At 38.8% G+C, this 12,709-nt stretch overlaps 1 protein-coding gene across 4 annotated transcripts in view; it reads right to left on the minus strand.

Annotated features, from left to right (window-relative positions):
* PIP5K1B (phosphatidylinositol-4-phosphate 5-kinase type 1 beta) overlaps positions 1-12,709 on the minus strand; it is a 114,267-nt gene that overhangs the window by 43,788 nt on the left and 57,770 nt on the right. For all 4 annotated transcript variants that reach the window (XM_063320533.1, XM_063320529.1, XM_063320531.1 and 1 more), the window contains one exon: positions 3,416-3,533. In XM_063320533.1, coding sequence (XP_063176603.1) covers positions 3,416-3,533 — 118 coding nt within the window. The remainder of the gene's footprint in view (positions 1-3,415; positions 3,534-12,709) is intronic.

A 12,709-nucleotide genomic window follows, 5' to 3' on the forward strand; every position in this document is an offset into this window, starting at 1 on the left:
CTTAGACAGCTTTCCCTTCCACAGGGAGACAGTGATAATTATGATCACATTAAGGAGGAAAAAGACACCAACGAGTATTCCTTACTAGTAGAACCAGATCTCACACAAAGGCTAATGTACATTTATTAAGGCGCCACTAATTCACACTTCATGCTTCACTCAAACTAAATGGAGAGGAGGCATTAAGCTCAAAAACATAGAAAAATCCGTTTATATTGAACTCGAGAGCTTGTTTAAAATATAGTATCATTAAACTTTCATTCACATGCTCTTTCCCTTTGTTATATATCACCAGTTTTACACACTTGGAGATTTACTGTACCGTACAATATTTTAAGGCTTCAGTCTTCTGAAAGAAACTAAATTACACAGGACGTGAACTGTCAGTAGTGTAAGCACCGGGGCATTATTGTTAGCGTGCAGCATGTCTTTTGGTTTTCCCAAAACAGAAAGAATAAATGTTTCAGTAACAAATATCTGGTTTATTGGGCCATTGCTCGAGAAGAGTTGAGCAATTACACAAGAAAAAAAAACAGTTTTGTTTGTTGAAAACAGCTTTCATTAAATTTAACTGGAGTCTTGCCATTGCTCTCAGCGACTGTTCATAGCAAAGAAAAGTGACACAAGAAAATCTAACAAATACGTTATTTTGTGAGCACTTGAACTAAAGAAGCACGCTTCTCATAGACTCAAACCATGGCCTTAATGCATTTTCTTATACTGGCACCAGCTGAGGCTTTTCCCATGCTTGCAATTTTTAAGAGAATTTTGCATACTATCAAAATGTTTCCTGTTTGTCTCCCTCCTTCTTCACTCAGTTTCAATTAATATGAGAGACCCTTCTTATTAATCCCATAGTTGCAGTTGTCTACAGATAGAACAGAAATACTGGTCTGTAACACTACAGACCTTCAGAGCAAATCAGCAGTTGTATTGCAACCCCTGCATTTTTCTTGCCAAAATATATAAAGTTTCACAAGTAATTATCATTGTTCTAAGCATTTGAAACCAATTATCCTAAACATTAAAGCTCAGTAAAACAGTATAGCATAAGCACAAGTTATTACCTACACTGTGCATCGGTCATTTTACAGTTGAGTTCATCCCCATAAAATAAAAATCTATCCACCAAGTGCTGCTATGCAAAGAGCCTAGCTAATTTTGACTGGACACTTATGAAAGCCAAATCAAAACTGAAAAGTAAGAAAAATCGCCAAGCCCCAGACAATTAAGTACTTTATGATCAAGACGTTTCCCTGCAAAATGCCAGTACTCCATGAAGTTTCCAGTGACAACTTAATTCTACCAGCTGTTCAAATATATTCACACTTATTATCCAGTCTGACTCCTGCAGTGCATTACTGCCAAATCTCCTTGCAAAAGGTGAAACCGTAAATCTTTGGGCTTTGTCATTGCAAGTTAACAGTGTAAACTGACATATGCTTGCTGTAATTTCTCCTCTTTTTACTTTACTTCCCTTCCCCTTCATCCACAGGTGGACAATGAGTTGGCACATTGTTACAGTAGAGTGTTTTAGATACTGAATTGGAACTACAATCACTACAGGACAGATCCAGATTTCATAAAAACAAGAGGGACTGTTCAGCCAGAACCCTGACACATGCTACTGGGAGCAAACTCTTAATCAGATGCTTTGGTCATAACCAATTGGGAAAAGGGTCTCAAACTAAAAAAATTGGTTTGTTTTATGATCCTAGTACCCCTCTGACCACATCTGCCTCTGGACTGCAAGGGACTGCAACCTGTTCTGTTTGCAAAGTGATGCCCATTTAGAATCAGAAACAACAGAAATGGATTCTAACATGCTTGCAGAGCAAGTATAACCCTAACAGAGGCATGCATCAGTTACAACAACATACGTTGAAATTACAACTATACTTCACAAAAATACCTGTTAGTTGAAGGAAATCTGCTTTCGCATTTTCAAGAAAAGAAGGTGCACTTCTTTTCATCACTAGTGTCTTTTGCTGTGCCAAGAGAAGATAAAGGATCTGCAACCGGTTGCCTTCACTGGGAATTTCCCTTGGGGATTGGTCATTTTGTAGCTAAACTGAGTGTCACAAACCTCTTAACAACAGCAAGCAGTTTTTCTGTAATCTGTCATTTATGTTACTGCAAATGCTTCCCTAGATGGAATAGAAATTGCAGGTGACATAGCTTTACTCTAGGAAGTACAGTCTTTTTAGCAGCTGGCAACACAACCCAAACACTCAGCCTTTCGTCAGGTCCATAAAAGGCGATAAATAAATAACATACTACTTAATGACACCTTTATAAAGCTCCAACCCAACTGCACTTCCCTGATACTAAAATCTATAATTCAAAGAATGATCTGTTTTTATATATAACTACTGTCATGAGGGCTAGTAATACAAAATCCATACATAGCACTAAAGAATTAAAATCAGATGCCCACATTCAACCTAAATAAAAGCAAAACCAGCTAAGTTTTGCTTCTGGGCTCATTGTCCAAGAAGATAAGAAAACTGTTATAATCTCTTGAACACAACAGAAGTCAGTGAAGTAATGTTTCAGCACCATTCAGTAATTTTTTCTTTTTTATACATTCAAGCTCTTCCAAATTCTTTTGGTTTTAAAGAAACAGTTATCAATACTGGAAGAAAAAGATCTAAAAACTCATTCAAAAGAAGTTAACAATAAAACTCTGAAGTACAAAACTGATAATTTGTACTGGGACTCTGACTGGTTGGGTGGACCGGCATGACAGAAACTGGACATGAGGCAAACATACAGAAAACAATCCAGCTCTTTGCTTTCACACTACCCTTCCAAAAGCAGAACTACAGGAGAAGTAAAACAGTGGATCGTCCTCCCTGGCAGCGAACAAAGTGGTTCTGCCAAGTAAAGCTTGCTTTTACGATGGCAGCAAATGCATCACTTTTATCTCATGTAAACAGTTGAATACTGGGAGGGATTAAGTCTTCAAACTATAAAATACAGAGAACAAAGGAGACACTCTAAAATGATTCTTTTTTAGCCTGCCACCCACTCTCAAGGCTAGATGGGAACATTTGCAGACAAACGCTTCTTTAATGAAGTGAATAATGCAAATAACACAAGAGCACTTTATTAGAACTGAACTGGTAGAAGTCACACAAGTACTGATTATAACCTCTCTAGAAACAATGACCTGAATGAGCGGTAAATACTCAAGTTACTCTAGTCAATTAACAAGGCAAGTTTTATAGGAATATTCTCAAAGATGAAGAATTAAAATTTTCATAAAACACTAAAAATATTCACTAGTTATAAAGCACTCCCAACACAAAATTTACTACCCATTTGGGCACCATTAAAACATCCTCTTCTGTTACTATGAAACTACTACACATTATAATAATTTGTAACTCAAAGGAAAACTGCAAGCTCTTACCAAGTAATCATCAGGCTTGATACCAAAAAGTTCTCTGAAATAGCGGAAGGCAAGAGGTGCATACGTCTTAAATCTGAAGTCAGGGTAATGATGAGCAGGGGTGAGATTGCTCCCTTCACTGAAAACAAAAACAAAAATAAACCAAACCCAATTATTACTGAGCAATTTTTAGCGACTTCCTTCTTGCAGCTACTTTTACTGTAAAGCTGCCTAATTCAACCATTGGCCTTCTGAGACAAGAATCATAAATGCAGATAAAGCTCCCTATCATCATTAATCAGTGTAATGGAAATGCCAGCAAATTCCCTCCTCCTGCCTTAAAGGAAATTACTAGTTTCACCACCCATACCCGTTTGCGCAACAATTGGGTTTAAACTGATTGGGTTTAAACTAATGCTACAATGTCTGATAACCCTCCAACGTAAGGCAGTCTAATATCTTACCGACGCAGGAAGGGTCACCCCAACCTTGTGTAAGCTGTTGCAGAAAGCCTGGAAATCAACGCAGCAAAACAACATCACACGCTGACCTGACTCCCCTGCCGACCTGGACTGGGTTGCAGAGGAGTCAGTCGGACGTTGTACCTTCAGCACAACACAGAAGGCAGAACCATGCGGCCAGAGCAGTGGGAAGGAAGCAGGACTACATACGATTTTTGATGCCAGCAAACATCGATTGGCTGAGCCTTATTTATGAAACAGCATCCTCAGCATTAGTCTCTTCGGCAGGCTAACCGCAGTTGCAGCATCTCTCTCTTTCTTGCTAGTACAGCCCAGAATTGGGAAGCCACCCTGGCTTTGCTGACCTTCAACGTTTTTCTGTTTCTCTGCCTGTCACGTCACATATTTTACCCCACCTCAGTCTGAACCAGCACTAGCTTACACACTCAGTTGATTAAACAGGAACACAGAGTACAGACCCTTGCACTTATATGCAAGATGCAGATTCAAACTAGATGCGGCACAGACAAAGACTAACTAGGGTGACCCAGTCTAGAAGACAGTTTTTTCTTCAAGGAAAAAAAAAATTGAAAAAAATCACTGTAGCCTCCTTAGCTCTTTTCTTTGTTTTATATTTACCATCTCACTGTATTTTTAGGCTGCAGTTGTAGGAGTCTTGAGATTAACACTACATCATTTAAGCTAAAGGAAAAGGTCATCAGTAAAATCCTGCCAGAAGAAAAAAAATATATAAAAACTGTGGATTCATTTATGATGGAAACTAACAGAAGGCTTTTAAGCAGATCAGTAAAATTCTACACTATGATTTCAACACAAACAAGAACCACTTTAAGACAAAGTTTGGTCAGTCTCCAAATGGTCTGATAAATAGATGAGTACAAAATCCAAGATTTGACACAGTGGCCGAAATCAGCCCTCCCAGCACTTCTTTACTCATTTACCCTAACTAAATTATTCATAAATGCAGCATGTACTTCTATGCTTGGCAATAAGTATATACGAAGTATACAAAAAAGAAAAAGCAGCTAGGAATTTACACAGATATGAAATGGAATAAACTCTAAGCAACATTCCTGCAAATAATAAATTAAATATCAAGAAAATATGTAAGAGCTTTAATACTGTACAATTAATGCTTGTCATATGAACTTGTCACCTTTAATGACCATTCAATGATGGAAGTCAACCCACCCAGCTGCCCCTGCATGCATACCACCAAAACCCAACAGAACTGAGCTTCTGCTATTTTAAGTGTGAACCGGAGAACAAGCTTTCTCAGAAATGCATACTTTAGATTCTTGAACAGGAGACGAATAGAGGAAAAAACCAACCTGATTTCTGTGTGGAAATCACAAATAAAAAGAAGGTTGTGGATGACCAAGGATACATACAAAAACAGAATACTGCTACTTCTCGGAGTGCTAAACAATACAGTTAAGAGCTAGTGAAGGCTGCCTAGTCCTAATTAACTCATTTGATCACTTTATAGTCTACCGTATCACAAATCCACATGTATTTTATTATCCCATTACATAGTAAAACATGGAAACCAATAGAATACTAGGCTTAAGATGGTAGTTTTTCTTTACAGTTAAGATTGGCTGATGTTTTTTCTTATAAGGTCTTTCAACTGCCCAGAACACTGTGATCTTGTCCGACATTAAGATTTATATAGATGGATGCATCTCATTGGATTTTTGTGTAATATGAGGATGCCACAGGGGTAATATACAGCTACACTGGGAACCTGGGGGCATATTTGTAAATGAATTTAACTGTTGTAAGATGAAAGCAAGAACAGGCAGCGTTTTCTGCTTAAGCATCACATCATTGTCAGGGAAGACTTACCTTCTAAATTTTATAAAAAAGCCCTACTTTCAGTACATATAAGTACCTTTATAATCTGCATCCTGCAGCCATAACTTAAAAGCTTCTTTTGTGAAAGCATGTCAATAAATAGGTTATATGTCCTTACTATACCAGAACATGTACTGTTGTTGGAACTTCACCAGGCTGAAATGAAGATAGGAGGTTTGCTATGATAATACCATGGGACTAAGCCATTTCATAAGTGCATATGGAGTAAACTGACTAATACTGGGTCTGCAGGTGGACCGCAATGCATAATAAGCGGAGATTTATTCCAGAATAACTGTAAACCAGCAATTATTTTGGAACAGAATCTACACAAAGGGCAATTCCATGTATTTAGAGCACAGGAGCTTACTTTATTACAGATATGATAGTCGATTTCATTATGCAGACAAGTTTCATTATGTGTAAAATCATCTTAAAAAATCCTTTTTGCTAAAGGTATGCAGAGCTTTTTATCAGGCCTTACCATTTCTGTAAAACATATTAATTTGTTTCAGCTTCATTGTCTAATAGAACAGCTTACAGGATCCCAACAGTGAGCTCTTCTGTGAAGCAAGAAGCAAGCTTGACACAAATTTAAGATTTCTTGTTTACTCCTCTGCAACAAAGTTTGTAAGGTTTTCTGGTCGCTGCTTTAACAGAAAAAGCACCCTCACTTACAGTTATTTCCTACAGTAATAGACAACCTTCAATTCCTTGTGGCTGAATATGTCCTTGTTCCTACCCAAAAAGGGCAGTTTCCACTCTATAGAATGCTTGATGCAAATACATCTCTACCTTATTTAGACATGAAATTATTCACCTTTCACTCTATTAGCTCTTGAGAGAATATATTTTATGGTTTTCCCCACATTTTCTTGGCGCATTTTACAAGTGTGTTTCACTCTGGCTGGATTAAAGTATATGCACAAAGCACTACATATAACAACTTTTAATCAGGCTAGAGAGTTTCATGGGGCTGATTAGGTCTTTGAAGTTGAACAAGAAAAATACCCATGATCCGTTGACAGAAAACTTAATCTGAAAGTGCAGCTTCGGACATAATAGAAATGTACTCTATAAAAAAATGGAGGCAATCATATAATTTTCCTCTCAGACAGTTTATGGCACAGGTCTACCAGGAAAAAAAAAAGGGGGGGGGGAAAATAAAGGCCTTTAATACCAGCTTTCATTATGGCCATCTTGAGGAATTCAAGCCTGTGTATATAAGTTATGACAAACAACATAGGCTTTGGAAAGATTAGGAAGCAATTGTAACTTATGAAGCATTTTAATAACCCCATCTGTAAGATCACACAAAAGCAAAAGACTGGTAAATAGAATAAAGAAAAAAAAAAAGAGAGATAGATTAAGCTTATTATGCAAGTTTACTTTAATACTTAAATTTCAGTTCATTTTTGTTTCTTTGTTTGTTTTTTTTTAAATCAAGCACACCTAGAAATGACAGTATGTGCATCTTAACACTCTTAGTAAATGCTGAGGGTTGATTTAAAGTGTATGTCATGCAATATTAAACTAAAAATGAACTAGTTATATTTTTAACAGCTAACCCCGTGGCTTGCAAAAATTTTTGCTAAAGACGACACCCAGATAAGTTTCTTGGCAGCTTTTCTTTACTATGGCCTCACCCTGGTAGGATGTACTCAGGAGATAGGACACCTATCTGAAGGGGCAGAGAAGGCTAGCTGCATCTCTTGGTAGCAACTCTTCATTGCTGAGCAACGATAATAGGCTCTGATGTAGCTATTAACAAAAGAAATAATCACACTGTAGTTGTGGGCCAATGTATAACCTTCTTGTATGTATTTGAAAAAGACTGAAGAGGAGGAACACTTTAGTTCTCTCATGTAAAAGCAACTCCTTTTTAAATCTATAAAACATCTGAAATTAAATGCCCCCAATATTAAAAACTAGGAGTACCCAATTTCAGTTTCACTGTTCCTAGATAAAGCTGTTCTTTCACAATACACAAACATTTTTTTAAACTCTACAAACGGCATCCAATAAACATATACTACCAGATCAGATAGGGCTTTGGTGTATTAATTTCCTATATATCATTTCAGGAAAGCAATTGTTTCCCAAATGATGGAAGTAGGTATTATGGCTACCTGTATAAATAGGTGTGTGTTTGGTTTTTTCATACTGCGGGATAAAGTCCAGTGGCAATACCATTGTTTCTCACTGTATGTTCTCCTATACTCTTGGTTACCATATGCTATTCTAAGCAGTCCCCTGCAAGGCAGCTTTAAAATACAACTTCAAAACAAGTCAAGTCAATTATATCTACGTAACAGCTGAATACACAGACATTTTCTTATGACAATGATATGACTATTTCAAAACCAACTGGAGATGCCAGTCTCAGCAAGGGGTCTCAGACTACTTAAAACAGTTTATTTATGTCTGCATAACCACACAAGTACCCAGGTTATCACAGGTTTACCAAGAAGTTGACACTAAAGGAAGTAGCTAAGACTAGTAAATAGTAATAAACATATTTTTGGTTATGTTGTCCCAGTACCCCCTTTTGGAATACTAGCTATTTTGCAAACAGAAACAACTTCCTCCTATCTGTGCTATCACTCTACTCACAAACCATAAAAAGGGTGTCAGAACTTGGGTCATCCTGTGCATCTCTGCAACCAAAGCACCAAAGAGCAGCTGCGCTTTATCAAAGGCTTCAGGCCACTTTCTTATCTGTCTTGTGAAACTGCCCAACTGGAAACAAATACAGTGGCATAAGTTACACAACAACTAAGCGTTAGTGTGAACATTTTTTGAGTACTATTCACACCGAGCTTGGAGAGCATTCTATACTTCTTTAATTACAAAGACACCATTTAGCCCATCAGGTAACCTATGATACAGGTTTGGTAGAGAGGTATTTCCAAGGGCAAGTGTCACTTTTCCTCATTTTTCTAAACCGTTTCACAAAAACATACCAGAAAACAGTACACTTCAGTTGAAAATGCAGGGTAAAACCAAAACTAGTTAAAATATGTCCAAGGTTTTACTTTTCTTAGTACTTTTGACTACATATTTGGGTTGTCATCCAAATGCTATCATAATACAATATTAAGCTTTTGATGTTAAATAGCAGAAAACACTAAATGATCTTTCATTAGCATCACAAGAAAGCAATTTGTAACTGAACCAGTTTGCTGAACAGATGACTGTAGCTGCAGGGTGTATACAGGTCAACAGCATCTAACAGACTTACTAGTTAAATTAGAAACCATAGCAAGTGTTCTCAGGGTCCAGGCCCTGAAAATAAAGCATATTAGCAAAAGAACCACACAAGACTGATCAACAGCTTGCTGTAAAAAGGTAAAACTCACAGCTGTGCTTAGCAGCAGCCTCCCTCTAGGAAAACAAAAAGATGGAGCCTGAAAGTGCCTTGCTTCAAATGCTCCACATTTCTGAACCTGCATACGACTGACATGCCAAAGTTAGCTGGCAGGACGGAGCAGCTTCTGTTCAGCTTGTCAAGCACCATCGCAGAAAATGTGCTTACTTAGTATGGGTCTTCTGGAAGAGCTTAACAAGCTGCCCACATTGCCAGGTGACAGGCAGCTGCATGGCCCAGCGACCAGCTTGAGACACTACTGCCTGGCACAGCTCAGCTTACCAGCTCAGCAACAAGCCTTTCTAACCATTGACACCTAACTTGGAGCCAGGTCCTCACCTGAATCAAACAGGTGTCAAGACATTGCTGCAGCCACATTGCACAAATGACTGATTTGGAAGCTAAATGTGCCACCAAGAAATGAACTGGTTCCAAGCAAGGAAGTCAGGGGCACAGAGCATAATTCAGAAAGGGGAGAATATACCCCACACAGCCGTAGGACAGAGCATGGAGAGCACAGGCAAGATGCACAACCTTCCCACCGGACCATCCAGCCACTGCTGCAGCAGTACCAGCACCAGGGAAGCAACTCCATTGCTGGATTTCCAAAGCAGTGCTTAAAAACCAGAAGAGAGGTTACTTGGAGTAGTTCCCCCCATGGTTTCACCCTGACTCAGGGAGCTGGGCGGAGGCTTCACATGCCGTATCTTCAGAATCAACTGGCTCACTGCAGACTGCATTTGTTTCTCAGTCCAAGGAGCACATTTGCATAGTGCCGTCTAAATTCAATCCAGACGGTGGTTCTCAGTGATCTCCTTTATAGCAGCCCCTAGTAATACTCACCTAGTTCCCAAAAGCAACATGTTATAAACTCCTGGGCAGCCCAAAGAGAATGGGATGAAGGGGATGCCACAACATGAAGCAGAAAGTGACAAAGGCACTCTTCCACCACTACAATGTACAAATGAAAGCAAACACCTTTGCAATTCAAATCCACCCACCGCACTGAGGTACCTGTACTTCACTCAAACACACCTCCTGAAGTAAACACCTAAATGAGGACCTGGGCTAAACTCTGACCAATTTTACCCAGTTACAGTGTAACTCTGGACCAGCATAACCTGCAATTCATGGAGTTACTCCTGATTGACACCACAGCTTCCACAATAAGCAGGGGTGTCCAGGTTTGAACTGGCCACTTCTTTTCCCTGGTGTTTTTCTCACTCCTTCATGAATCCTGAGGACCGCTGCAGGTGTTTTACTCTGGTTACTGAAGCTGATGTACAGGCAGTGCTGAGGTTCACTTCAGGGGCTGAGAAATACACAGAGACTATTTATCTTCTGCAAGTGGTAAAATTTGTAAGCAACCGTTGACTATTTTCCCCTGACAGTAAAGGGCACAGATAATATTATTTTGCTCACTGGCATGCAGGCTGCTGTTTCATTGCACTTCAGCTAGCTCAGGTTTATTTTATCACTGCCACCGTTAACAACGCTCCTGTTGCTGTGGAAGCAGCAGGTGTGCCTACGACTCCGCAGAACGGCTGTCCTCTCGCCTGGCTGCCAGGCCCAGATGAGGCGAGGTGGACGCAGGGAAAACATGGGAAAAAGGGGGGCAGGACAGCTTGCGAAGAGGCAGGCTGCTGTGAATTGGCCACAGTGAAGGGGAAGTATAGCTAATGGCCTGCTTGGGAGTTGCGGCTGAATTACGCGTACCCAAAGAAAGAGGAAAAATGTTGTTCCTTGCTTGGTAAGGACCTGCTTTCAGCACCAAACTTGCTGTACTTGACAGGTTCTCTTCCAGCTAAGGACATCTGGCAAAAGGTTGACTTAACCTCAGCTTGCTCTAGGTTGCTTCCAGGTAGAGGTCAGCCCACTGGACCTGCTGGTGTAACTAATTCCAGCTAATCACTTTCAGCCCAGACCAATCCAAAGCAGGCAGGAGGTGGGGGAAGTCATTGAAGTAATGTCTTTTAGCAATACTGCCTTCACATGTATGTACTGTCTTCGGAAAAAGTGAAGAGCACCTGAGGTACGCCTTGGGAGTGCAGCCCTGTCCAGAGAGAACATGCAACCTTAGCTTTCTACCTCCGAGTAGAGTAACGCAGCTACCTATAGATACAACTCAGAAGCGATCCACAAAATGCCATCATGAAAGACTCAAGGTCCCAACACTCTCAACCAAAAAGAAAAAAGCCTGTATCATTATCTACAATCCTAAATTATTACAATTTATGCAAACTAATACCACTTTGGATTGAAACGATTTTAGGTAAATGAATGTACACGTCATATTACAACATAGCAAGGACATGAAATTTGACATTTCTGTGCATTAGCATAAAAAAAAAATATAATCAAGTGTCATGGTTTTAAGAGATTGCTATGGATAGCCAACCTTTAGTTTCACAGAGAATGTTATCAGCAAGTGCTCTTTATAAAGATACTCTTTGTTACAGTCAAGATGACGCACTGTTATATACTCCTGCTTACTAGACAGCCATGCGAAAAAAAAGCTATGCTGCTCTGGCCATTACTTTCATTTGCCTAATTTTCTTCATATGATTTAATTATTTATTTACAGGAAACCATCCAGAAAGGTGTTACTAAAGCTTTCATAATAAATTGTATGTTAGTGCAAATAGGCTATTCCTTCTGCCTTTGTTTTATTTTTGAGCCAGGAGGGATCACTCCAGCTCTCCCTTAAAACCAACACAAAAAGGGGGGAATCTCATTTCTGAATATACATGCAAGTTTCACAGGAGAGAAGACATATGCAATGCTACAGACTATAAACCATTTTATTTTACTTGTTCCGTTGAAACTATGTTAAAAAAAGATAGAGATTAGATTTTTTTTTTCCAAAATAGTCCTATGTAATAGAACAGTTTTTGCATGAGCGTTTCATTTAATTTGCATGAACAGCAAAGCTGGTATCGCAGCCAAACAAACCACAGAAACCTGCATCACTGTCACAGTCACACATTTCATAAATATGACGGCTCAGTCCCTCTCACTCCATTTTTCAGACCAATAAAAACTTTGTTACATGATAAGCAAATTTATCAGCTGTAATTTGGATTTTTTTAAACAAACAAAATTTTGCATTTACAGTGCATGAAAACACATGTGCATTGTTAACTTCTATACATTTACCTAACCTACAAGAAAAAGACTTCAAAACTGTGCACAAACCTTAAACACCAGAACAAGAACATGAATATCCTTAATTACTAGGAACCAAGAAATGTAATGTAAAATCTTCATTTCACATAAGAAATAATTTTTTTTTCTCCTTAAAGGATATCTCAGTTCAGACGAAAACAGGAGTTGAATCAAGCAAATTTACGTGAGGAGAGATCAGCTTTAAAGTGCCTGCAATTATTTCGTACATTGTCGGTTTAACTTCATTTAAGTGACATCAGTAATTTTTAAGGATTGTAAATTATTAGAAACAGTTTATGAAGTAGCATTCAAACTGCGCGTGAACAAAAGTTAAAAAAACTCACAGAAAACATTCCCAAATTCGGGGAATACTGCATACATAGCATGTCCTTACAGAAATGATGAGCACTACTGGTATTCAGCACTTCTAAGGATCCAGATAAC

This window comes from Chroicocephalus ridibundus, chromosome Z (assembly GCF_963924245.1).
Source record: "Chroicocephalus ridibundus chromosome Z, bChrRid1.1, whole genome shotgun sequence".
Lineage (NCBI taxonomy): Eukaryota > Metazoa > Chordata > Aves > Charadriiformes > Laridae > Chroicocephalus > Chroicocephalus ridibundus.